A 21878-nucleotide genomic window follows, 5' to 3' on the forward strand; every position below is an offset into this window, starting at 1 on the left:
ATGAGAACCTTGCCCAGGAGTGTTCTATGCATCCTTAGTATCCACCAGTAGCTGTGTGATGCCAGCTTGTCCCCATCCTCGGTGAAGCTCAGTCTAGTCCCCCGGCCAGGGTAGTGACAGCAGATTTCTCTGTTGAAAGCCACCTGAAGCACTGTCTCCACCAGTATCCTCCAGTTGTGTCACCCCAGGTGCTCAGGTCTGGAGCCTCTGCCTCCCACAGCACAGTTGGTCACCAGGATAGGCTGGGGGGCTTAGCCCTTGGATCAGCCAGTCAGAAGTCATAATGTGATTCCCTGCCTCCATTTCTTTGAGGAAAAATTCAGTTATTAAGAAGACTTGCCAGCCCATCTGGTGGGCAGAGCCTTCCAGAGGCCTCAGCAAGGGGCCTGGGCCCTTGGCAAATCTGTTCCTGGGGGCCTTCTGAAGATATTGAGCCTGTCCTGAGAGTGGGCATTGGCAGAAGCCTAGATATGTTAGTACCTAGGTGGCCAATTCTTGAGCCAGCCCTGTGTGGCATCTTTCTTATCTCTATTATGCAGGTGAGGAAAGAAGCTTCTAGAATAAGTAAGTGACTCCCAAAGACCTCCAGTTAGAGTAGAGGTACCTAAGGAGTTCAGCAGGTACTGCTCAGCTGGCAGGGGGCGCTGTTGCCTGGCTGGAGGGGCCTATGCTGTGTTAAGTCACTTCAGTCCTGTCCCACTCTGTGTGACCCCATGGACTATAGTCCACCAGGCTCCTCTGTCCATGGGATTCTCCAGGCAAGAATACTGGAGTGGGTTGCCATGCCCTCCTCCAGGGGATCTTGCCGACCCAGGGATCGAACCCTCATCTCTTAAGTCTCCTGAATTGGCAGGCAGGTTCTTTACCACCAATGTCACCTGGTTTCCAGGCAGGAGTGGCTTTGCCACCCAGTGACCAAGATCTGGCTGCTCAGAGAGGTGGAGTCATCAGTTCATGTCACCCAGTTTCTTCATGTGTGATGTGGGAAGTGGTGACAACAGCTCAGGACTGCTCTGAGGGGATTGCAAGTGGATCTAGGACCATTTCAGGTGACCTTCCAGGCAGAGTACCCACCCTCCCATTTCCAAAGATGAGGCAGCTCAGTGCTCCAGAGAGGCAGGTGACCAACCAGCCAGGGTCCCTCAGGCCCCAAGGAGGCTTCCCAACCACCAGTACCCAGCTGTAGATTTCACCGCCTGTGTACGTCTGCAGTGACAGCCCGGATCTGTCTAAGATCTGTGGTGTCTCTGTTCAGCTGGGGGTTGTGGGGGGGTGGGTCACAGGGGAGACAGGTGTCACTGAGTCATTCAGCTGGCCCTCCTGGCAGCCAGGCCACAGTGGATGAGGGACACCAAGCTGCTCACATCCAGCCAGCCAGCGTATCAGATATCCCCTTTTCAGTTTTGACTCATCTGGGCCTGGCCCCCAGCTGCCTGCAGTGACACCATTTGTGAATACTGGACTAATGCCTGAGTAACTTTCTGGAATCCCAGCTGCTATCTGCAAACACGGGGGTAGGGGTAGGGTTGGAGGGTGAGGGGGGAATGAAGTTTCAGGTCCCCGAAGCCCTCCACCAGGTGTGTCTGGCTGTGCTGTTTCTGGCCTATGACTTCTCAGGCCTCGGTTACCATGTCTACAAAATGGGAACAACAAATCATAGCTAAGTGAGACCAACCCAGGGATTAGAGGACACATATGAACATGCCCAGGTCTGTCCATTTTTGCTCATCATCCTGCCCAAAGCACAAGGGCCTGGCATACAGTTAGGTAATACAGGTCAGTGAAATGAATGAATCGAGCCTTAGAACAGAACAGAGGAACTGGGGCATGGGAGCTGTGGTGTGAGAAGGGGTGGGGACACTGAAATCCAGCCAAGTTCCCTTTGCAGCATTTTGCTACCCCAGGAAGGGGAAGGGCTTAGGGTCCCACAGAGAAAAGGTGGGTAGTGGGGAGAGGGGAGAAGTATCTGTACCTGCCCCTATCCTGGGCAGACCACTGTTGTGGACAGAATGGAGCAGGAGCAGGAGAGAAGCAGCAGGAGAGGGCCCACAGAGCCACTCAGCCTGTCCTGTCCAACCAAGGGCGATAATAAAAGTGTTCATACTGAGATATCGATATTACTATATGCCAGACACATGCCAACCAGTTTACCTCTGAATTTCATGTTATTTATACCTTTTCTTTTTTCTTTTTTGGATGCACCATACAGTGGGTGGGATCTTAGTTCCCCAACCAGGGATCGAACCTGCATCCCCTGCATTGGAAGCATGGAATCTTAACCACTGGACCACCAGGGAAGTCCTCAGATTATTCATATCTTATAACCACCGCCATGAAGGCACTATTCCTGTTCTACACAGGAGGGAACTGAGGCTCAGCCAAACTGAATGGGAAGAGGTGAAACAGCTAGCAAGGTGCAGAGCTGGGATCTGAAGGCCAGGCTCTCCTGAGGGTGTTCTTGCCTCGGTCTGTTCCTCCTAGGCAGCCAAGCTCAGCCCAGAGAACTGAGAGGACGGAGAATTGGGGGTGTTTCAAGGGCATGTCCTGGTATGGTTCCTGGGGCCCCTGGCCATACTGATGCATGTTGGGGAATGCTTGGGGCCTGAGTGGCCCAGTGTGGATGCAGTTCCCTTGGCAATGAGGAAACATTGCTGAGGTCAAGAGCTTAGATTATCAGAGGGGAAACCCAGCCCTAATTCCTTACATGACCACAGCTACCCCCCCAACACCCACCCTCTGTCGGACATCCAGGGGCTCTTGTCAGCAGCAAGGTCATGTGTAAGGTGGTTAGGAGGGGCCGTGAGCAGCCCAGCTGGGATTCCTGATGGAAAGTGGTTTGCTGGCTCTTAGGACTTTTGTTGTTTGTTTGGGGTTTTTTTTGGCTATGCTGCATGGCATGGTGGGATCTTAGTTTCCTGACCAAAGATCAAACCCATGCCCCCTGCATTGGAAGTGCAGAGTCTTAACCACTGGACCACCAGGGAAGTCCCAAGACTTTTGTTCTTTGACAGGAGGCTCAATCCATGACTCCATCTTCCCACTGGACCTGGTCCAGGAAGCTAGAGCCAACATGGGGTTGCCCAGTCCTCCCAAGACCCCCCAAGCCATGTGAAGGACACAAATGGATGGACCACCCCTCAGTTCAGGCCTTGCTTGCTTTGAGGACGTCAAGAACTAGAGGGGCCTGCGTGAACTCTCAAACACTTACCTAACCAGGCCCTGCTCATTCCAAGGCCATTTCAGATATTGCCAAGGAAACTGACACAGCAGCCAGAGAGCCCTGACCCTGGTCTCCATGACAACCTACAGCAGCCCACTAGGATCCATCCATTCGTGATGTCACCTGAGCCCTGAATGGGTGCCCCCCACCCCCATCACACCCCTCACAATCAAACGTCAGTCTAATAGGAGGTCCCTGTTATAAAGTACCTCACAGCTTGCCTGCCCCCAGTCCTCACACACCCCAAACACGAGCAAGGCAATAATAGAGGGGCTGGGATAGAGTAATAGAAGCTGGGAGAGAAGCAAAACCTAGGAGCCTGGGGACAGATTTAGGACTAGAAACCAAGTCTCTCCATTACATCTCCTCCCCTCTGTGCCCCAGCATCCTCCCTGGGTCTGAGGAGGGGCTGATCTCTGGGCAGTGGTGGCACCAAGTGGTGGCTATCCCATTCCCAACCGCCTGACCCCATCCATGTGTGCATGCACACTCAGTTGCTAAGTCGTGTCCAACTCTTTGCGACCTCATGGACTGCAGCCCGCCAGGCTCCTCTGTCCATGAGATTTCCCAGGGAAGAATACTGGAGCAGGTTACCATTTCTTTCTTCCCAATCCCTAGGGTTCTCCCCAACTTAGGGATTGAACCTGGTCTCCTGAATTGTAGGTGGATTCTTTACCACTGAGCTACCTGGGAAGCCCAATCCCATCCATGCTCTATGACTATGAACCTCCAGACCCCGAATGTGCCTTGAATTATAGGCCCAGTCTGAGACTAAAGGGAAGGAAGGAGACATTGAAGACTCTGACTGGAACCAGACCTGATCCAGTCTAGTCCCACCCCTATCCGCTCCTGCTGGTCTCTGACACCTGCCTGCCAGGATTTCCCTAACTTTGGGCAACCTCCAGGCCAGGAGCCGAATGACCAGGTATTTTTAGCAGAGTTGCTGGCAGCTGCCTGGAGGGTGCTGAGGGGGAGGTGGTGCTGAGTCCATCCTTTTCCTTCTCTGGGCCCACATTCCCTCTTCAAGATTCAAACTTGCACCTCTACCTGCACCACACTGCCAGAGGGCCTCGCTTCTCCACCCCTTCCCCACAGGCCTCTGAGGGCCCCCTTGGGGGCTCAGGTGTCACTAACCCTCATCTCAAAGGGCAGGCTCATCAGGTAGAATCGTCAACTCCCAAAGGCAGGAATGAGAGTGGGTAGGACCTGGGGTTGAGGTTAGAAGCTTGGATTTAGGGCCCCAAAACAAATGGGTGTCATGGGCAGTGAAGGGTGAAGTCCGTGGACCTGTAACTGGTCTGCTTGCTTGGGCAACAGGCCAGGACTGGGAGAGAGGGAAGCGAGAAACCACTTTTAAAGGGCCAGACCTAAGTCAGCCCTAGTGAGGACTTGGCCCACTGGGCTGATAGGGCTTCTTCCCGCCTTGTCCCCCCCACCCCCGCACCCCCCCTCCACCCCGCCCCATCCGTGATGGCACTCTTCACCTCTGTCCCCCTCCTCCTCGTACCATTCACATACGCCCTCTCCTTCTTCTTCCTTACCTGCCCTCCACCCACCCCCAATTGTCTCTCACACACACATTCAGACCGGGCTTTTGTCTGCGGGGTCTGCCCCTGCCCCGCCCTAGAGAGTGAGGCAGGGCTGGATGGGTGTGAGGTCCTAGGAGGAGGGTGGGGGATTCCCCTCGGGGGAGGTAGACCGACACGTCAGCCCCCGCATCGCGCGGACGGGGGCGAGCGCGGGGGTGGGGGTTGGGGCGGGGGCGGGCAGAGGCTTAAATAGGCGACTCTGGAGCCTGAGCCCAGTACGGACTGAGAAGGCGGTGGCTGAGACTGGTCCAGTGTTCGCGCCTAGGTCTACGGGTGGACTGTATCCGAGCCTGGTACCTACCTAGTCCTCACCGTGTCTGAGTGGGTGAGTGTCCTGGCAGAACGGGGTTGGGGTGGTCTCACCGTCTGGGATGGACGAGCCAGGAGGGTGGGTCACTTGTCAGGGCGCAAAGACCTTCCGCGGCAGGTCCTACACCCCGAGCATCTTTCCGGACCCGTGGTCAGGCAGGCGTGTCCCGGGTCCAGCCTCCTACTCCATGTCCACCGCGGCTTACGCGGCCATCCGGATTCCCGTTCCCCAGACGGCGTCCGACGCGATGACTCTGAACGGCGGCGGCAGCGGAGCCGGCGGGAACCGCGGCGGGGGCCGGGAACGCGATCGCCGTCGGGGCAGCACACCTTGGGGCCCCGCGCTCCCGCTGCACCGCCGGAGCATGCCGGTGGACGAGCGCGACCTGCAGGCGGCGCTGTCTCCGGGCGCTCTGACAACGGCCGAAGCCGGGACAGGGGCCCAGGGTCCGAGGCTGGACTGGCCCGAGGGCTCCTCCGACTCGCTCAGCTCGGGAGGAAGCGATTCAGACGAGAGCGTTTACAAGGTGCTGCTGCTGGGGGCGCCTGGCGTGGGCAAGAGCGCTCTGGCGCGCATCTTCGGAGGTGTAGAGGACGGGCCTGAAGCGGAAGCCGCAGGTGAGGGACTGGGAGGGACTGTTCGAGGGAGGGGCGAACACAGGGTTAGGACTAGGGGCTGCAGGACTGGGGATCAGGGTTAAAAGCAGCAAATACCAACGGAATTCTGAAGGTGCTTTGAGAATCGCGTCTACCTCCCCCTTTCACAGATGGGGAAACTAAGGGGGAAGGTACCCTAGCCTTTAGTAGGGAAAGAAATGCTTGGAGTAGAAGACCCAGGGCATATGTTTAATTGTTCTGTAGTGTGAGGACAGGATAGCCCTCCCTGCCAGGACCGGCGAGAACACAGCCAGAGGGAGAGTCTAGGAGAGGAGTCCTAGGTAACCAAGATCCCCAGGGCATGTCTGTTCTAACTCAGGCCACTGTGATAAAACTATCCTGGGTCTCAGGCAACAGAAGGGCAGGGAGCCCAGGAATGGCCACCCAGGACATTGCTAGCTTGGGGAAGGGGTAGCTAGGTGGGGGCCCCGGCATATCACGCCCGTCACCCGCCCCCCATTTCTCAGCCCTGTCATTTCCGTTACTATATAGCATCCATCATTGGAGGAGAAGGTTGGGGGGCTTTGGGGAGGAGTTGAAGGGTGTGGCCAGAATAAGACGCCTGATGTATTGGAGGAGGGGGGGCTTGTGGCTGCCAGCAAGTAACCTGACTACTGGTCTCCTGCCCAGGGCACACATATGACCGCTCCATCATGGTGGACGGAGAAGAGGCGTCACTCATGGTCTATGACATTTGGGAGCAGGTAGGATGTAGGCTGAGACCCAGGGCTGGGTGAGGGGTGAGCTGGGGTAGGGACCTGCTGGGAATGACAGCGTTGTAGCTGGGGCGTGAGGACTATTCGGTAAATATGTGTCTGTGTCCCCTAGGATGGGGGTCGCTGGCTACCTGGCCACTGCCTAGCCATGGGAGATGCATATGTCATTGTGTACTCAGTGACCGACAAGGGAAGCTTCGAGAAGGCCTCAGAGCTGCGGGTTCAGCTGCGGCGGGCGCGGCAGACAGATGACGTGCCCATCATCCTAGTGGGCAACAAAAGCGACCTGGTGCGCTCTCGCGAGGTCTCCTTGGACGGTGAGCAGGGAGCTGGGTTGGAAAGGGAGAGAGATCCTGGCTGCACTGTGGTCCACTCAGTCTTGACTCAGCTCGAGTCCCTGGGGATCATCAGTGGCTAAAAATGTCCAGGAAGAAAACTCAGGGAGGCAGGGGGAGAGCTTCTGCCCTCCCACAGGTCTCCCAAGTCCTGAGTCCTGGGGAAGGGACCAGATGCACTAGAGGAGGTAAAAGCTGCTGGACCAACTCAGAGCCCTCCTTTTCTGTCCTCTTTGTCCCTGGCCTGGCTGATGAGGGGTGAGGAGAGTTCAGGGACTCAGGCCAGGAGGCCAGAGCCTGGATTCCAGGCCCAGTCCAGTCTCTGCATAGTCTTGCCCCTGGGGAGAACCCCTCCCCCAACATTGGGCTCAGCATCCTCTGTGACCCTCAGACCTGAACCCCACAGAAGAACCAGCAGTGACTTGATGATGTCCTCCCCCCCAGCACTACCGTTTAAATATCAAACTTCAAATTATTTCAATAAATGAGTCTCCTTTTGTGGGCCTCTGTGAGCTCCTTAAACATGGGCAAGCTCTGCAGCTGGGTGACCCAGTGATGCCTGGGCCCCTCCCTACATGAGCCGGGGTTCATCGTGTTCCTGGGGAGGATCCAGGACTCCCTTCCCCTTCCCCACTGATAGCTGCCAAGGTGTGGCCAGGGTTGGAGTGGGCTTCTCACCCACTCACCTTTTGCTTACTGATGTGTGCCTGTCTCCCACCCCCGCCACACACACCAGAGGGCCGGGCCTGTGCCGTTGTCTTTGACTGCAAGTTCATCGAGACGTCGGCTGCGCTGCACCACAACGTCCAGGCACTGTTCGAGGGTGTCGTGCGTCAGATACGCCTGCGCAGGGACAGCAAAGAGGCCAACGCGCGTCGGCAAGCGGGTACCCGGCGGCGAGAGAGCCTGGGCAAGAAGGCGAAGCGCTTCCTGGGCCGCATCGTCGCTCGAAACAGCCGCAAGATGGCCATGCGTGCCAAGTCCAAGTCCTGCCATGACCTATCGGTGCTCTAGACCCTGGGGCACTTGCTGTATTGTGCAGACAGATGGGCTGATTGGTGGGCTGGCCCAGCCAACCGCCCAAGGTGCCTCAGAGCTGGCTCAGACTCTGGGCGTCCCCCACCTCACGGTCATGGACAGACAGACAGTGCTGCCCAGGGAGGCGGCTCCCAGTGGCCATTGAGGGCTGGGCCCACCAAGATGCCTGTGCCGGCCCGTGTGCATCCCAAGCAGCAGGCTGACCCCAGCCAGCCCTTGGGGACAGGCCTGTGAATGGGGAGAGGACTCTGCCTTTCCCTACACCCTGGTGTGCATGCCCTGGAGGGAGGCTGTTCAGTGCAGTGGCTATTTGTTTACATGCAGATTTTTGTAATAAAGACTATTTCGCGATAGGCCAGGGCTGGCAACTTTGTGTTTCCTTTGATTCTGGGGGCTGTAAGAACAGGAAAGTTTCCTTAAGTTGAGGAAGGGGGCTCACTGCCCTACCCCAGTCTGTGGCCTTAACTATTCTAATGTTTGTGCCCAGCTGCGTCCAAGGGGCAGGTGTGGATTGTGGTCTGGTTGCAGGGGTAACAGGGTGGGGGGTGGGGGTCCAAGCAGCAGGAAGAGACATGAATCTCACCCAACCTGTTATTCAGATTCTTCTGTACTGGGGCCTGGCATTGCCCAGCTGATCAAGGGTTCAATCACTGCAAATCCACACCAGTATCCTTGCCTGGAGAATCCCGTGGACAGAGGAGCCTGGAGGGCTACAGTCCATGGGGTTGCAAAGATTCAGACATTACTGAGCGACTAACACATACTGTACGTAAAGGAAATTGAGGCTGCCCAAGAGACCACGTTCTGCCCCCGGGTGTCATGGCCAAACAAGATTCCTGGGTCTGTTTCCTGGGTGGTTGTCTCTGGCCTGCTCCCTCCTGAGGGGCTGGAAAGCTGCTAAGGTGGTGTGACTGTGGAAGACTTCCGAGACTCCCTGGCTGGAGAAGGAAGCAGCTGGTTTGTTAAGGCTGGGGTGAGGAAGGCACAGGGCCTCCCCAGTGGCTCAGTGGTAATGAATCTGCCTGCAATGCAGGAGCTACAGGAGATGCCAGTTTGATGCCAAATGATTCCTGGGTGGGGAAGATCCCCTGGAGGAGAGCATGGCAACCCACTCCAGTATTCTTGCCTGGAGAATCCCATGAACAGAGGAGCCTGGCGGGCTACAGTTTACAGGGTCACAAAGGTTGAACACGACTGAAGTGACAGCACACACACATGCACAAGGAAGGCACACTCAGGTGGACTTGACTCCGTGTGGCTCCCCACCTCCTGGCGGAGGCTGGGTTGCTAGGCAGGAAGTGGTGAGGGGACAGGGAGGGCCATTCTTCTCCCCACTGCGTGGCCACGCCAGAGGATTCCATGCTCGGCATTGCCTAATATAGGAGCAGGTCCCTGGGGCCCTCCTTGCCTGGAATGAGAGGCCTTGCATTCTTGTATAAATGTGTACATCTTTGCTGATAGCTGGAGGTGTGTATCTCCCCACCGCCCGCACCTGGGAAGGGGAGACTTCTGGGCACAGGTGCCTGCTTGGATTTACCATTGTGGTTTCAGGAGTGAGCATTCCCATTCAACAATGGCAGATGGGGGACAAAGTACTTACCTGGGGCCCCATGGGCAGAAATGGCTGAGTAGGGACTGGGAGCCCAGAGGCACGCAGGGGCAAGGCTGGGGACGGTTTCTGAGAAGGTTCCAGGCTGGGATCCAGATATTTATATATTAGTCAATTTTTTCAGGGCTCCTGGGAGCCCTCAGAACTTGGTTAGAACTCTGCGGTTGTTCAATAGCAGGTGGAGGTTTGAAAGCCGTTCCTCAGGTGTGTGATCCCCGTGACTAACCCATATGCCCCCCAGGGCAGCTCAAAGCTGCAGTCCCACTCCCAGTCTCAGTGTACTTCACCAAGGCAAAGGTGGGCATGGTTTTCTCAGAACAGGTGAAGGTGCTGAGACCTGAAGAAGATTCCAGACCTCCTGAGCTCTGTCACTGGCTGTGTGACCCTGGGCAAGTCATTCGACTTCTCTGTGCTCCAGTGAGTGACATGGGCACGGTGCCCTTTTCAGAATGGAATGGGTGGAATAATGATGGTATCTGCTTACAGTAGTGCCAGGCACATAGCTGGAGACCCCTCTCATGTGGTCTTAATACACGTGAGACCCTTTCAACATTCCCACGCTGCACTGCTCCAGGCTGGGGTGCCCAAGTGACCTGGAGGCAGGAACTCAGCTTGTGATGGACAAAGTTGGGGTCAGCTGAGGGTCCTGATCCAGCCTTCTAGCCTAAGAGAAATTAACCAGATACGCAATGGGAAGGACTCCAGGGAAACCACAGGAGAGATCGGAGACCAAGATCCCTGACCTTTCCCACCCTCTTCCCACCACTCCACACACTCAGGCCCCAGGAGCTTCTAGGCTACACCAGTGGGGGAAGGGCCTCCCGTCAGCCCTGCAACTCCCTCAAGGTCACCTGAACTGGCTCAAACTCCTCTCTCCTCTCAAAGGCACGAGGCGGTCCATTGTCCCAGCCCTGTCTGTGTCCAGGGGCTAGTGTGAGCACCTAGGGAGCTTCAGGGGTTCTCATGGGCTGCTGTCCTCCTACGCCTGCCCACTGGTCACACTGGTGGGTGGTCTGGAGCTCCGAATATCTGGGTCAGGTCATGCACCACTCCCCTATCCTGCACATGGCACCTCCAGCTCCTTATCTTAGTTCCACAAGTCAGTTGGGAGCTGCCAGGGCCAGGCAAGGACCAGGTCATTAATTACTGGGTCCCTGAGTCTTGCCCCAGAGGGCCTCCGAGTCTGATGGAAGAGATAGCTAATAACAAGCTGGTGCCCTCCTCGTGTTGATAGAGATAGCACCATCTCTGTGGCATAGGGGCATGGGTAGGGGCGAAGTATCAGCATGGGAGAGCCCCAAACAAACCTGGGAGCCCAGGGAAGCTTTCCTGGGAGCAGGGACTATTTGAGCTGAGCGCTGAAGCCTGAGCAGGTGATCAGCAGACAGATGAAGGAGTGAGAAGGGCATTCCAGGAAAAAGGAACAGCGTGGACCAAGGCGGAGCTGCAGACACTGGTGCATAAGGGGGAGAAGTGGGAGCAAGTCTGGAGCCATGGGAAAAGGGTCATGTCCAAATCCAGGGGGCCGAGAAGTATCCACTGAGCTGTGTAGGGGTGGGACAAGCACCAGGTCGAAGATCTCCCCACCTCCTGGGGTTGGCGGTCATGGATGCCGAGCAGCCTCCAACTTTTCAAAGTCAATGAGTAACTTGAGGGGCTGGGCAGGGTCAGGCCTGCTGCTGTGGACCCAGGGGTGTTTTCCACTCCTGAGCAAGCGTGGCTGGCCCGCCTACCTGCTCAAGTGTCCGCCCTGCCCTGTTCCACCCAGTTTGGCCTGGCCAGCACTCCTGTAGAAAGACTCCTCTCACCTGGCAGCTGGACCAAGGGAAGCCAGCCTCGGGCATCAGTGGGTGAGGGCCTGGGAGCTGGGACCTGGGATCTGGGTTGGTGGCAGGGCTGAGGCAGGGGTTGGTGGCAGGGGAGGGAGAAACATGCCTTGTCGTCCAGGGAAAACTTCCCGGGAGTGATTGGTGTGGCTGTCTGCGCTCTGCGTGCCCAGCACTGTGCTGAGTGCTGGAAAACACTGAGGTGAGGGCAGGGGTCCTGTCCTGTGAGGGCTCCATGTCTGCAGGATAACAGTGGGAGTTAGAACAGTCTTGGAAACCCTGAACCCTGAGTCCTCTGTTTCAGGAAGAATTCTCCGGTGGTCAAATCCTCTGTGACCTTGGTCAGCTCTTGCCCTTCAGGCCTTGCCTACAATATGAGGCGACCACAGGAGGTGGCCCTCAGTGTCATCAGGGTCTTTTTAGCTTCAAACCTTGGTGATTCAGGGAGACTGCTGGGAAATGAGTACTTTGGGATCCACGAGCTGGGGAGGCTATGGTGGGAAGGAGACAGAAGTCTGGAGGTGAAGCTCCCTGTGGAGATCCTTGTGGGCACAAGAACCAAGAGATGCAGTGCAGCTGGGCCTGGGGGTCTTGGTGGGCCTGGCCAAGGAGCCAGACACTGCGCTGCAGGCGATGGGGAGCCACAGGCCCCTCAAAGCAGAGGAAGAGGAGGCCAGTCGGTTGTGAAGCCAGGCTATGTGTTTGCAGTAGGCTCAGGCCGGGGAGGGAGGGGGTGGGAGGGTGGTGGGCAGCGTCCAAGTGGTGGGGGAGGGGCTGCTCTGAGAACTGCTGGGGCAGCACAAGACAGGGCACAGGCGGCCTGACTGCCTGCCCCCTAGTCCAGCTGAAGGAGGAGGGGCCATTGTACCCCATGGGGCCTGGGGAAGCTGTGGCCTGGGACTCAGTGGGAATGGGTGAGGAACACTTTCTAGAGGGAGGGTTATGGGAGGGACCCTCTGTGCACCAACCTGGGCTGGATCCTTACAGGCCCATCCTGACCATGGTCGCTGCCTGGCTCTGGCTACTTTGCTTCTTAGTCCCCCAGGTGAGTCAGGCCCTCTCCTTGCCCTCAGATCCTGGCCTTGGGGGTTGCACTTTCACCCCCTACTCCATCTGGACCAGTTGCACTGACTATGTATGGTAGTGTCTGGGGGATGTGGCTCTAGGCCTGTCATGGGGTTAGGAGGTTAAAGGCCAGGGGCGGAGGGATAACGTATGACCAGGCCCAGGGAAGGGGTAGAAATTCCCCTTCTTTGTTGGGTCGTAGCACCCATGGGAGGAAGGTACAGTTTGGTGACGTGTTGAGAATCCCTCCACAGGCTCTCCCTAGAGCCCAGCCTGCAGAGCTGTATGTCGAAGTCCCGGAAAACTATGGTGGAAATTTCCCTTTGTACTTGACGAAGGTGAGTCTGAGAGCTGACTGGGTAGGCTGCCCTCCCCCAGGTCCTGCTTCCTCTACCTCCAGCCTCCCTTTCTCTTCACTGCTCTGGCTTTCTAGAGAATATGTGGTATAGTGTGAATGGCTAGTAAGATTTTCATCTCAGAAGAAAGTAGAGCTTTAAATGGAAGGAGGGGGACTTCTCTGGCGGTCCAGTAGTTAGGACCAGTGCTGTCACTGCCGGGGCCCCAGGTTCAATCCCTGATCAAGGAGCTAAAAATCCCAGAGGCTGCACGGCATGGCCCCCAAATTTTAAAACATAATAATTAATTAGTTAATTAAAGGATGAAGTGATGGAGGAGGGGTTTCAAGCTTCAGGAAGTAAGGCAGAGAGTACAAGGGAGCACCCAACACAGGCGGAAGAGCTTTGGCTTTGAATGTCCATCCTGTTCCTTACTTGGCTTTGTGACCTCAGGCAAGCACAAGCCCTCTCTGAGCCTCAGTTTCCCCATATTAAAAAACGGGGCTATTGGGTGGAAGGGGCATCCCCCAGACTCGCCCCCAGCTCCCTTCACCTCTGTTCTTCCCCCACCAGCTGCTGTTGCCCCGTGAGGAGACTGAGGGCCAGATTGTGGTGTCAGGAGATGCAGGAGTGGCAGGGGAGGGCCTCTTTGCTGTGGACCCAGAATCTGGCTTCCTGCTGGTGACCAGGGCCCTGGACCGGGAGGAACAGGCAGAATACCAGCTACAGGTACGGCTGGGCCGGGGGAGGGGGAAGTCGCCTGGGGAGGGCGGGGCTCTGACTACTCCTTCTTGTCAGGTCACCCTGGAGACCGAGGACAGACGTGTCCTGTGGGGCCCGCAGCCTGTGCGTGTGCGTGTGAAGGATGAGAATGACCAGGTGCCCCACTTCTCTCAGGCCACCTACAAAGTTCATCTGAGCCGGGGTACTAGGCCGGGTGAGTGCCCAAAGCAGTGAACTCACAGCAAGGTCAGAGAGAACCAATGGGAGAACAGAGAGGAAACAGATGGCCAGAGAGATGGCATAGGGACAGGGCAACAGGGTCCAAACTGCTCCCCTCCCATTTCTGTCTCATCTGTACCCCCCACCCAACTGAAGGTCCACAGGTGAGTTCCATCTACTCTAGGCCTCAGTTTACTCATCTGTGCAGTGGGGTGAAGAGTCATGGCACACCTTCAGAGTCCTGATACGATGATGGGTATGGAAGGAAGAACCAGGGAGAGATAGGTGAAGCGTGGGAGGCTCTCCCTACGCCTTTGGCCCTAATGGTAAACTCTCTCCATACTCCCAGGTGTCCCCTTCTTCTTCCTGGAGGCTTCCGATGGGGATGAGCCAGGCACAACCAACTCGGATCTTCGGTTCCACATCCTGAACCAGGCCCCAGCCCAGTCTGCTTCAGATATGTTCCAGCTGGAGCCTCGGCTGGGCGCTCTGGCTCTGAGCCCTGAGGGTGAGCCTGAGCTCAATGTGAAAAGGGAGGGACAGGGAAAGCTGGGTTTCATCTGAGCTGTAGGATGGGTTTGCAGCTCAAGAGATAAAAGAGTATTGCAGCTGGAGAGGGTAGCAAGGCAAAATCATGTGTGGAGCCAGGACCATGCACGGAGAGTTAAGAAATGGTGTGCCTGGAAGCAGGGTTTCCCTGGTGGTTCAGTGGTAAAGAATCCACCTGCAATGCAGGAGGACCAGGTTTGATCCCTGGGTTGGGAAGATCCCCTGGAGGAGGGAATTGCAACTCACTCCAATACTCTTGCCTGGAGAATCTCACAGACAGAGGAGTCTGGTGGGCTACAGTCCATGGGGTCGCAAAGAGTTGGACACAACTGAGCAACTAAGCATGCACATGACTGGAAGTGCCTCAACCCTACATTTACAAACCTGGGCCTAAGAGGCAAGGGTAGGAGAGACCTGAGGGGTTGTGGGCCAGAACACTGCTGAGAGACCTTGGGACGGATGGCAAGAGAGACCCGAACCTGGGAGTTCAGACCAAAGAAACAAATTGGGAAGAGAAAAAGAAGCCAATCATACAACTCGCTCATTCACCCATCTACCACCCACCCACATATATAGTCCATCTACCCAACCATCCATCCACAGGTCCAAATCCCCATCTATCTACCCTCCCAAGCCTCCATCCATCCATCTAGTCAACTGTCCATTTATCCAACCAGTCATTCATTCATCTACATATCCACCCATGTACCCCCTCATCCTGGCCATCCACGAATGCAGTACATCAACCATTCATTGTGTGGACAGATGTGCAAGTGATTCTGTAAACTGTCAAGTCCAGGTTAGGTGCTCACAATGGTGCTACAGGCTCCCTTGGCCAAGAGAATATTCTGAACACCTGCCATGTACCTGGCTTTGTTTCGTTCCTTGCTGAGAAGGATGCCCTGGCCCCCTGACCAGCTGACTGCCTTCCCCTTCTAGGGAGCACCAGCCTAGAAAAGGCTCTGGAGGGGTACTACCAGCTGTTGGTACAGGTCAAGGACATGGGTGACCAGGCCTCAGGCCACCAGGCCACAGCCACCATAGATGTCTCTATAGTGGAGAACACCTGGGTGCCCCTAGATCCTGTCCACCTGGCAGAGAATCTCCAAGTCCCATACCCACACCACATTGCCCAGGTGAGTAAATAGCTGTTACAGCTGAAATAACTCCATGGATGGTGCAGCTGGGCCTGAGTCTTGTAGAGATTGGGGTTTGGATCTGGGGCCCAACTTGACCTTGACTCCTGCTCCACCTCTAACTATGCTCCCCCCTCCTCCATCCCCATCAGCTTCCATGATGCAATGAGTGTTTAAAGGACCAGGCCCTGAGCTCTATGCTCTGACCTCACCCCAGGCTTCCTCACAGAACAGCTGCTACCTCCTTGCTGCCATGGGGATTGTCACCTAGGCCAGGAATGTCTCAGGCCTCCTCGAGGAATGCCCTGGGGTCAGGCTCAGTCCCAGAGGGCAGAGAATAAAACAATCTGGTCATTCAGACACTTTGGGCAGAATCCAGGCTTGAACCAAGGCAAGGCCACCACAGAGTTGCCACAACAACCGCCCTGAACAAAAGGACCCTACCTGGACTCCCGAAAGGACAGTCGCTTGCCTGGAGTCACGTGGCAGTTGGGGCGCAGGCTCCCTAAACCGTGAACAGCTGGAACATAAGGGATAACATGGGCTATTCCTGCCCCTCATCCTGGGGACCCTCATTCTGTGCCCCCCTCCCAGGTCCACTGGAATGGGGGGGATGTACATTATCACCTGGAGAGCCAGCCCCAGGGACCCTTTGATGTGGACACAGAGGGGAAACTCTATGTGACCCAGGAGCTGGACCGAGAAGCCCAGGCTGAGGTGAGATGAAGGGGGAGCCAGGACAGGCTGAGGGGTGTTTGGTCCCTGGTCAGGGGGCTTCTGGGGGTGTCACATCCTCCACAGACACTGAGGCAGAAGAACTGGAGCGGTCCACCAGAAGAGAAGACCCTGGTCTTCACCTGGAGCCCTCCCACTGCCCACTACAGTACCTGCTCCAGGTGCGGGCTCAGAACACCCACAGCGAGGACTACGCAGAACCACTGGAGCTGCAGGTGGTGGTGACAGATGAGAATGACAATGCACCCATCTGCCCCCCACGAGGCCCCTCAGTCAGCATCCCGGAGCTCAGCCCCCCAGGTGGGCTATGGGCCCTGTTAGGGGGTTGGGTAGTGGTAAAGTCCCTGTGAACTATGCCATGTGACTCTCCTGTGCTATGGCCCCAGCCAGCCCCAGGCCCCTATGTCAACGTCTGACCCAACCCACACACATACACAAAGAAGAGTAGGGGGTAAGGCCTCCAGGCTTGGCTGTGGTCCCAGCCAAGTGGGTGTCATCTTCGCAGGCACCAAGGTGGCTAAGATTTTGGCAGAGGACGCAGATGCCCCCAGTTCCCCCAATTCCCATGTTGTGTATCAGCTACTGAGCCCTGAGCCTGAGGAGCCGGCAGAACTGAGAGCCTTCGAGCTGGACTCCACCTCGGGCAGCGTGACCCTGGGGGCTGCCCAGCTCCAAGCTGGCCAGAACATCCTGCTTCAGGTGCTGGCCATGGACCTAGGAGGAACAGATGGTGGTAAGTGCCCCAGTGGTGACCGGGGTTCCCTGACCCCTCGGCTCCCACCCTGGCCTCCCCAACATGCCCTCCTCTGTCTCAGGCCTCAGCAGCACCTGTGAAATACCAGTCACCATCACGGACATCAATGACCATGCCCCTGAGTTCACCACTTCCCAGGTAAGCGGGCACAGGGAAGGACCCCTTCAGAAGGCAGTAATGGTGGGCTCATGGTCCCTCACCATCTCTCCAGATTGAGCCCGTGAGTCTCCCTGAGGATGCAGAGCCTGGGACTCTGGTGACCACACTCACGGCCACTGATGCTGACCTTGAGCCTGCCTTCCGCTTCATGGACTTTGCCATCGAGGCAGGGGATGAAGAGGGGACCTTCAGCCTGGACTGGGAGCCAGACTCCGCTCATGTCCAGCTGCGACTCCTCAAGGTAAGGGGCTAAGGCTGGAGAAGGGGTGCATATACACGCACACATTCATGCATGACTGCGCCATGCCTTGGCCCACACAGTGACCCAGGTCCCTCTGGTTCCAGAACCTCAGCTATGAGGCAGCTCCGAGCCACCAGTTGGTGGTGGTGGTGCGGAACGTGGAAGAGCTGGTGGGGCCAGGCCCAGGCCCAGGAGCCACAGCCACTGTGACTGTGCTGGTGGAAAGGGTGGTGCCGCCTCCTCAGCTGGACCGGGAGAGCTATGAGGCCAGCGTGCCCATCAGCACCCCTGCCGGCTCCCTCCTGCTGACTGTCCAGCCCTCAGACCCCCTGAGCAGTCCCCTCAGGTGAGCAGGAGCCCAGCCCCTTACCCAGAATGGACCTCCTCTGTTCCTTGGGGATGACCCCCGGACCTCAGAGGGAACTCACATTATTTACAACCTGGAAATTTCCTCAAACCATTGGCTAATATGCAGGTTGTGACTCTTGGGGGCACCAGGGTAGCAGGGAGAAGGGGTGCTGGGACCCCTTGAGAGCTCAGATGATGCCTCCTCATTCCATCCTGTATACCCGGCCCTCTTCCTGCCACCCACCCAGACTGCAGAACTGGGTGCTGTTCCCAGGCCTCTGGCTCCATCTTGGCCTTTTGTGGGCTGTCCTGGGAATAGTGGAATTAAGTCTAGAGCCCCACAGGCTCTAGTGTGGTCCCTTTCTCAGCCTCGGTGTCTGTGGTTTAAGCCCTGCCCCGCCCCAAGTCCCTTAAGCTGGAGACAGATCATGGATGCTGCTGCTGCCTTCAAGTCACAGAGGGAATGTTGGACTCGAGCATGTCACATGGCCCTGGAGGTCTCTGGGCAAGACCCCATATGCGGTCACTGCCTCCCTGCCCATTTTCTTTGGGCCTCAGGTTCTCCCTGGTCAATGACTCCGAGGGCTGGCTCTGCATCAAGGAGATCTCCGGGGAGGTGCACACAGCCCGGCCCCTGCAGGGCGCCCAGCCTGGGGACATGTACACGGTGCTCATAGAGGCCCAGGATGCAGGTATGGCCAGCCTATGGTGGGGACCCCTGGGAGGGTGAGAGAGCCTCAGACAGACAGATGGGCAGGACCAAGCCTCCTCCCCAGGGCCCTTGCTGGCATCCACTCCGCCCCAGGCAGGAGGGAGGGACAAGGGGCTGGGTACAGTGTCCTTCTCTGAGAATGCCTGGCTTCTGCTCCACCACCATCCTGTTCGCCAGACACTTGTAATCCCCCAACCGCAGCCCTGGGGCGGTTGCGGGGGAGCCTCTTAGGGTGTCAGCTTTAGACACAAACTGGGAGCAGAGGGTTTGGGGCTGGGCGGGAGGTGAGGGGGCAGATAAGGGCCAGGGGTTCTCCCCGGGAGGCGTGCCAGGAGGTGAGCTTGGATGAGGTCAGGTGGGGAGGACTCCAAACACCATGTTGACGGGATGAAGAGCTGGCCCAGGGGCGGGATGTCAGGTTTCCGCTCTGAGCTGGGCTGTCCTGTGATGCAAGACAGACAGCAGGGGTGAGCTCATGTGTAGTCAGGGCATTTCTGCATTGTTGGGCCCTGGCTCCGGGGGCCGGGGTGGGGGTTGGGGTGAGGCAAGCCTTCCATCCAAAAAGGCACAGAAAGGCCTGACAGGTGTTTGGATGGTGAAGGGGGTGAAGGGCATTGTGAGGAAGAGACTAGCGTGGAAATGCTGGGATAGAGAGGTGGAGGTGGAGGGGAAGGACGGGCATGAAAGGGGCTCAGCCGGGTGAGAAGATGGACTGTGGGGAAGGGGACCAGCCCAGGGACCCTGAATTCACCCCACCCCCCACAAGGGGCCGAGCCACAACAATACTGCCTCCTCTGCAGATGAACCAACGCTGAGCACCTCTGCGACCCTTGTGATCCACTTCCTGAAGGCCCTTCCTGCCCCAACCCCGACGCTGGCTCCCGTGCCCTCCCGACACCTATGCACACCCCGCCAGGACCATGGGGTGGTTGTCAGTGGACCCAGGGAGGACCCTGACCAGGCTGGTGGACATGGTCCCTTCAGCTTTGCCCTTGGTCCCAACCCCACCGTGCAGCGGGATTGGCGACTCCGGGCTCTCAATGGTGTGTGCCGCAGAAAGCGGGGAGGCTGCGGCCAAGGCAGGGGCGGGGCTTTCGGGAGCGGGACACCCTCTCACCATGAGGGTGGGGCCGGGCCTGGGGGGAGCAGCCTGGTGACTCTGATGGCTGCTTATGGTCCCAACAGGGTCCCATGCCTACCTCACCTTGGGCCTGCATTGGGTGGAGCCTCGTGAACACGTAGTCCCCATAGCTGTCAGCCACAATGACCAGATATGGCAGATCCAGGTCCGAGGTGAGGCCGGGCTGGGTTGCGGCCAAGGTCAGGGGCATGCAGTTTCTGAGGGAGCCACTGGGATGTAGCGGGAGGGACTGGGCAACATGTCTGCAGGCTCATGTGGACAGCATATACCTGTGCACACCTGCACATGTGTGTCTGGGCACGCAGCCACATGCACAAAGGAGCTTGCATCCCACCCCCACACCCATGACACATACACAGGCACAGAAGCACACGTAATAGCCAACTGGGCTGGGCTAAAGGCGCTGAGAAGCTGGGAGCCCTCCCGCACCGCCCTGACCTTCCTCTGCCTGTCCTCAGTGATCGTGTGTCGTTGCAACGTGGAGGGGCAGTGCATGCGCAAGGTGGGCCGCATGAAGGGCATGCCCACGAAGCTGTCGGCGGTGGGCATTCTCGTGGGCACCCTGATAGCAATAGGTAACGGAGGCTGGGTTCCTGCATTGGGGAGGGCAATGGTGGTCAGAGCCACTGCCTCCAGATAAACAGTGCCCCTGTTCCCATGGTGCCCCCCAGGGCTGAGAAGAAACCCCCCCCAACTCTCAGAATCATTATGCTCTTGCCTCCTCTTTACCATAGTCCAGGTCATTCTCACTGATAACAGCACTGACTGTTACATTGTTACACCTTAACTGTGTATCAGCCAAGCACAGGTTTATTGAGTTGAATCCTCCCACAACCTTGTGATGCTGGCATTTCCCCACTTTTCCAGGTGAGGTAACTGATGCTCAGAGAGGTTAAGTAACTTGTTGGAGTTTACACAGCCAACGTGTGGCAGAGCTCACTCTTTCCAGCCGAATTCCTTTAGTTCAAGCCTCCCTTTCCAGCCCCTTTGTTTCTTTAGCCCCCTAAATTTTTTTTTTCCTGGCTGGTTTTCTTTACTGGTGCTAGGACATTGCTACAGTGTGCCTTCCTCTCAGAGGTCCATGGGGACAACTCACTGGCTCCCAGACAACCCCTTCTCTGTTTCCCAGAGAAGGGGACCTTGGAGGGACCTTGGAGGCTGGGGCATTCTGGGGCAGCCTCAAGGGGATGGGTACCTGGTGAGGGCCGGATGAGCCAGTCATGCTCCTTCAGGCACCAGAACCAGAGTCATTCCCAGTTCAGCCTCAGAGATGCTATCTAGGAAACTGCTTCCTCATTAAATCAATTCCAATAGCAAGGAGTCCCCAGGGATAGACAGGTCCTACTGCCCTTTCTGAGGGGTGATCTATCCTCTCTGGCTCCTCAGGCATCTTCCTCATCCTCATCTTCACCCACTTGACCCTGGCGAGGAAGAAGGACCTGGATCAGCCAGTAGACAGTGTGCCCCTGAAGGTGGCAGTTTAAATGGTCCAGGCAGCCCCTGCTGGGAACTTGGCATCTGGCTGCCTCTGAATCCACTGGGAGACGGCCCAGCACTCCAGATCCACGAGGCCGAGACAAGGCAAGAAGCCCCTTCACTTGCCCTAGGAGGGAGGCAACATCCCCGGACATGTCTGTGGGGCCTGCACACTGACTCAAGTGCCCGTGGAACCACTTCAGACGGCTCATGTCTGTCCAATAATAAAGCCTCAGAGAACTGGCCATGAGTCCTCAGAGACCATGTGCCCATGCCAAGCGTCCATTTGCGTGTGCATCATCCAAGTCCACCTGCCCCTTCATCCCTTCCCCATCTCCTGCTGCACAGAAAGGGTCTCAGGGCTTGAGGAACGAGCCTGGGGTCCCATGTAGGGAAAGACGTGAGATCTTGAGGCTGGAGACAAATGGGTCATTTCTCTGGGCATTTGGAGACCACTGGCTGCAGACTCTGGATGGGTTAACTGTCCAGGCAATGGTTGAGGAGGGTGTCCTTGAGAGTGACATGGACTCACAGGTGCTCTTGGAAGGCAACTTGTGAGTGCATGTCCTGTACTCATGTGTGAGTTACACTCGCGTCCCTATGTGGGCAGAGGTCCCAAAGTCTCAGGAGGGGTCTGGGTAGGAATGGTGAGGGCCCCATGCTGCTGGAAAGGAGAGGTGAGGCTGGGGATGGGTCTCTCTGCCCCCAAGGCATCTTTGAGTTTTACACTCAGGCTGATGAGGAGTCTGCAAAAAGTCAGAGAATTACTCAGATGGACACCACTGGGGTGGAATAGGAACCCTCGTGGCTCACCTTGCCCCTGCCCCGGGTGAGAACCCTTTCCCCCTGGCCTGAGATTAAGCCACAGCCTGGTGCTAAGCCCTGACCCCATCTCCAGACTGACCTCTCGTCCCTGACCCTTTGACTGACCCCAGACACATAATGATCCCCCATGCCTTCATCCCAACGGTCTCTGGGATGGGACT

At 57.1% G+C, this 21878-nt stretch overlaps 2 protein-coding genes across 2 annotated transcripts; both read left to right on the forward strand.

Moving 5' to 3' along the window:
• The first annotated feature begins 4973 nt into the window (after positions 1 to 4973).
• RRAD (RRAD, Ras related glycolysis inhibitor and calcium channel regulator) lies at positions 4974 to 8218 on the forward strand. Its single transcript, XM_005896570.3, has 5 exons — positions 4974 to 5134; positions 5352 to 5736; positions 6406 to 6479; positions 6604 to 6808; positions 7563 to 8218. The coding sequence occupies exons 2-5, from the start codon at positions 5367 to 5369 to the stop codon at positions 7838 to 7840; spliced, it is 927 nt and encodes a 308-aa protein (XP_005896632.2). The 5' UTR covers positions 4974 to 5134; positions 5352 to 5366; the 3' UTR covers positions 7841 to 8218.
• Positions 8219 to 11258: 3040 nt separating this feature from the next.
• Positions 11259 to 21089, forward strand: CDH16 (cadherin 16). The gene is made up of 18 exons (XM_014478473.2): positions 11259 to 11323; positions 12287 to 12344; positions 12619 to 12702; positions 13273 to 13428; positions 13498 to 13636; positions 13991 to 14149; positions 15130 to 15326; positions 15921 to 16043; positions 16211 to 16361; positions 16567 to 16794; positions 16877 to 16953; positions 17027 to 17215; positions 17320 to 17561; positions 18122 to 18255; positions 19076 to 19318; positions 19461 to 19568; positions 19875 to 19991; positions 20803 to 21089. The coding sequence occupies exons 2-18, from the start codon at positions 12300 to 12302 to the stop codon at positions 20898 to 20900; spliced, it is 2490 nt and encodes an 829-aa protein (XP_014333959.2). The 5' UTR covers positions 11259 to 11323; positions 12287 to 12299; the 3' UTR covers positions 20901 to 21089.
• Positions 21090 to 21878: the final 789 nt, after the last annotated feature.

Source organism: Bos mutus, chromosome 18, assembly GCF_027580195.1.
Source record: "Bos mutus isolate GX-2022 chromosome 18, NWIPB_WYAK_1.1, whole genome shotgun sequence".
Lineage (NCBI taxonomy): Eukaryota > Metazoa > Chordata > Mammalia > Artiodactyla > Bovidae > Bos > Bos mutus.

Excerpts from the sequence above, each read along its gene's own strand:
- RRAD (XM_005896570.3), top strand. The coding sequence starts at position 5,367 with ATGACTCTGAACGGCGGCGGCAGCGGAGCCGGCGGGAACCGCGGCGGG. Across the intron at positions 5,737-6,405 it reads GCCTGAAGCGGAAGCCGCAG|GGCACACATATGACCGCTCC; the intron begins GTGAGGGACTGG and ends TCTCCTGCCCAG. Across the intron at positions 6,809-7,562 it reads TCGCGAGGTCTCCTTGGACG|AGGGCCGGGCCTGTGCCGTT; the intron begins GTGAGCAGGGAG and ends CACACACACCAG.
- CDH16 (XM_014478473.2), top strand. The coding sequence starts at position 12,300 with ATGGTCGCTGCCTGGCTCTGGCTACTTTGCTTCTTAGTCCCCCAG. Across the intron at positions 12,345-12,618 it reads TTTGCTTCTTAGTCCCCCAG|GCTCTCCCTAGAGCCCAGCC; the intron begins GTGAGTCAGGCC and ends ATCCCTCCACAG. Across the intron at positions 18,256-19,075 it reads CATAGAGGCCCAGGATGCAG|ATGAACCAACGCTGAGCACC; the intron begins GTATGGCCAGCC and ends CCTCCTCTGCAG.